A 4,150-nucleotide genomic window follows, 5' to 3' on the forward strand; every position below is an offset into this window, starting at 1 on the left:
AATTTTAAACATAAAACCCTAATCATACTATTTAGGACAGATTTGATATAATAAAGTCATTAGAGCGTAAACCCATTCTTTAATCAAGATTAGTGTTTTTAAGCTTAAAAGTTGCATTTTTACATTTCCCTTGGTCCTACTCAAGATTGTCCACACTTAGCAACCCGAAGAACCAATTTTTATCAATTAAACACATCAACTCCTATGAGAACTCATGATGGCCAAATGGTTTAGGTGGTGGTGGTGGGATTTTTGTCACCATTTTTCCAAAGTTTCATGCTTACATCTTCAAATGAGCATCAATGCTTCAAGCTCCTGTCTTTCTCAAGCAAGCATGCTTTCTTTCCACAAAGAACATACCTTTAAGAAAATTCAAGGTTAGAACTCAAGAACACAACACAAATGTGGGATTTTTCAAGAGGAAAACTCAAGAAAGTTACGCTAGAACGTAGGGAACTAAGCATCAAAGTTATGTTCTTCAAGTATAACTCAAAGCACCATCATCATGGCTTGAGGAAGCCATGAACACGCTGTTGTTTGGAGGAGAAGACCCATGAAAATTTGGCTTTTCAAAGTAAAAATAGGATATTCTTGAAGAGGATGATGAAGGGAACAACTTTGGTGAAGAGTGTTTAGTGATTTGAGAGAGTTTTGGTGATGAAATTCTAGAGAGAAGGAGGAGAAACTTTGAATCTCCAAAGGGTAAAGAGAGAGTGTGTGGGCTGCTGATGGGGGTGCTTGGGAGGGTGATACTGAAGGTCAAACTCATAATCCTTTAGAAATTCCATCCATCTCCTTTGCCTAATATTAAGCTCTTTTTTATCGAACAGGTACTTCAAGCTTTTGTGGTCACTATAAACTGTGAAAGTAGCACCATACAAGAAATGCTGCCATATCTTCAAGGCAAAAACCACAGCTGCTAACTCCAGATCATGAGAAGGGTAGTTTTCTTCATGGGATCTCAACTGCTTAGAAGCACAGGCCACTACCTTTCGCTCTTGCATCAATACGCACCCCTAATCCATACTTGGATGCATCATAATAGATCTCAACTGAATCTCATGCAACCAGAACTCACACTTAGATGGTTTGGCATATAACTGATGCTTCCTCAAAATTTGCAAGACTATCCGCAAATGTTCTGCGTGCTCTTCTTTACTCTTGGAATAGATCATAATATCATCAATAAATACCACCACAAACTGATCTAGATGTGGTTTGAAGATTCAGTTCATATAACTCATGAACACTGCCGGGGCATTAGTAAGCCCAAATAGAATCACTAAATACTCGTAGTGCCCAGATGTGGATTGGAAAGCCCTCTTTTGAATGTCCTCTGCCTGTACCCGGATCCGGTGATATCCAGAATGGAGATCAATCTTTGAAAATACTGAAGCACCCCTAAGTTGATCCAACAAATCATCAATGCGGGCTAGGGGGTACTTGTTCTTCACTGTCACATTGTTTAATTGCCGATAATCCGTGCACAACCTCATAGTCCCGTCCTTCTTCTTCACAAAGATGACTAGTGCACCCCACGGAGATACACTCGGTCTAATGAACTTCTTACTGGATAATTCTTCATTCTGCTTTTTCAACTATACAGGTTACATCCGGTAAGGAGCCAAGGAAATAGGCCCCACACCAGGCAATAAATCAATGGATAATTCAATCTCCCTCTCTGGAGGAAACTGAGGAATTTCTTCTGGGCTCACGTCCTCAAATTCACACACTACGGGAATGTTGGTAGTTGGTTCCTTGGAGGCTCCTACTAATCTTACCAAAATAATGTATCCCGCATCTCCCTCAGTTAGAGCCTTCTTTAATTGCGGTGCCGTCAAGTACAAACTGTCTGACTTCTCTCCTTTTGCAGCAAAGGAAATCCTTCTGCTACAACAATCAAGCATCACACCATATCAGACCAACCAATCCATGCCCAAGATAATGTGTAGATTCATGCCCTCAAGCACTATCAAATCCACCATATACTCTTCTTTCTCAAATATGAATCTGACTTCTTTGCACTTCAAAGAAGTAGAAACAATGTCTCCGGTGGCAGTCTTCACTCCCATGGGAGGTGTGAACTCATGAATGGGCAAATGCAACCCATTAGCAACAAATCCTGATATGAAGGAATGGGTAGCTCCTGAATCAATCATGGCATCAAAAGCATATCCTTTAATAAGAATGGTACCTCTGATCAAATTAGGCGACCTCTCGACCTCCTGCTAAGTGACTGCATAAACTCTGGCACTAGTGGGTACTGGAGACTCCTCAATGACCATTAGAGTCGGAACAGTCTGGATAGGAACTGCCTGGATAGCTGCCACCTGCCCCTTCCTCTGGGGGCATTCTGTAGAGAAATGTCCAGCCTGCCCACAACTGAAACATGCATTCTGCTCGAGCCGACACATACCAAAATGTGATTTACCACACTTAACACATGTGGGAATCTTCCCAGTCCCGCTCTTCCACTTCCATTCTTAACAAAGAACATACCTTTAAGAAAACTAAAGGTTAGAACTCAAGAACACAACACAAAGCTGAGATTTTTCAAGAGAAAAACTCAAGAAACCTACACTAGAACATAGGGAACTAAGCATCCAAGTGATGTTCTTCAAGTATAACTAAAAGCACCATCACCATGGCTTGAGGAAGCCATGAACACGCTGTTGTATGGAGAATAAGACCTACGAAAATTTTGCTTTTCAAAGTAAAAATAGGATATTCTTGAAGAGGATGATGAGGGGAACAACTTTGGTGAAGAATGTTTAGTGATTTGAGGGAGTTTTGGTGATGAAATTCTAGAGAGAAGGAGGAGAAAGTTTGAGTCTCCAAAGGGTAGAGAGAGTGGGCTGCTGATGGGGGTGCTTGGGAGGGTTGCCCTTGTAACAGCCCGTTGCACACCGGTATTGTTAACATTGATTATGATATTAAGCGCAGTTACAATCATAGCGGTTCATTTATAAAAATGTGAGTAAACTTTTTCCTTTTTATTATGCGAGCATTTAAAACAATAAAAAGCGTAATAAATATAAGTTATGACCGAAACTGAAAATCTATGCGGAATAATCATTTAAACTGCCTAAATATCATATAACACTTCTCTCAAGTCACTAAGGGGTTCCCATAAACTCACTTAGCCTAAATCTCACTTTTACGTTTTCTACCTATCTGAACATGATTTGGTCCTCTAATTACTGTGGAAAATCCACAAGCCGCGTGCTACTCATCTTTTAGTATGTTATTCTAGACTTAATTATATTTCTAACAAGCTACCACACGAGTTATAAAGTTCTCGTTTGCTCCGGTTATCGCCGTTTGAAGTTGGACAAACAAATCTGCCAGCCAACCCCAAAAAGGCTCCAAACAACCCTCACTCTCTCAACGATTCTAGAAAATCCTCCTCTAGCCTCTATAGACATTGGCCCACAAACATCAGTGTGAATGCATTCTAATAACTCACTAGCCCTATGAATCTTAAGCCCCTTGGGCTTGTGACAAGTCATATTCCCAGCTAGACAAGATTCACATTGTCCATAGGATTCCAAATCTGTGGAATCTAGGTATCCATTTGCATGCATCCTAGACAATCTTGTTTCGTTTATGTGCCCTAGTCTACAATGCCAAAGATAAGATTGATTATCTATCCTAGGTCGTTTCACAGCTACATTGAGCACTTCAGTTCCCATTTCCAGAACACACAATCCATTTATTAATGAAGCAGTACCATAAACAATATCATTCAAAATGATAGAAAATGTACCATTCTTAATACTAAAAGTAAAACCATCTTGTTCTAAACAAGAAATAGAAATAATGTTTCTAGAAATGTTCGAAACATAAAGACAATTATTCAAATGCAATAAAAGGCACGTAGGCAAAATAAGGTCGGCATCTCCAACAGAATGAGCAGCAACCCTTGCTCCATTGCCAACGCGAAGATCCACCTCATTTCTCTCCAATCTCCTTGGGCTCCTAAGCACCTGCAACATATTGCAGATATGAGAACCACAACCGGTATCCAATACCCATGAAGTCGGATTAGCACAAGAATAATTTATCTCAATCATGAAAGTACCTGAGGCAGAAGCATCACCATGCTTCTTGTCCTTCACACTCTTCAAGTAGTCTGGATAATTCCTCTTCC

General features: G+C 40.2%; 1 protein-coding gene across 1 annotated transcript; it reads right to left on the bottom strand.

The window, feature by feature from the left end:
* Nucleotides 1-1,607: 1,607 nt before the first annotated feature.
* On the bottom strand, nt 1,608-2,159 carry LOC133317351 (uncharacterized). Its single transcript, XM_061519211.1, has 2 exons — nt 1,990-2,159; nt 1,608-1,890 (listed from the first exon to the last, which is right to left on the bottom strand). Exons 1-2 carry the CDS (start codon nt 2,157-2,159, stop codon nt 1,608-1,610), a joined length of 453 nt encoding a protein of 150 aa, XP_061375195.1.
* Nucleotides 2,160-4,150: the final 1,991 nt, after the last annotated feature.

Source organism: Gastrolobium bilobum, unplaced genomic scaffold (assembly GCF_033153095.1).
Source record: "Gastrolobium bilobum isolate Gb01-03AN ecotype WA unplaced genomic scaffold, APGP_CSIRO_Gbil_v1 utg54277, whole genome shotgun sequence".
Taxonomy (NCBI): domain Eukaryota; kingdom Viridiplantae; phylum Streptophyta; class Magnoliopsida; order Fabales; family Fabaceae; genus Gastrolobium; species Gastrolobium bilobum.

Bases quoted from the DNA above. Each gene is read 5' to 3' on its own strand.
- LOC133317351 (XM_061519211.1), bottom strand. From the start codon at position 2,159: ATGATTGATTCAGGAGCTACCCATTCCTTCATATCAGGATTTGTTGCT. The intron at 1,891-1,989 runs GTATATGGTGGA...TGATTGTTGTAG, and splicing joins TTCATATTTGAGAAAGAAGA to CAGAAGGATTTCCTTTGCTG.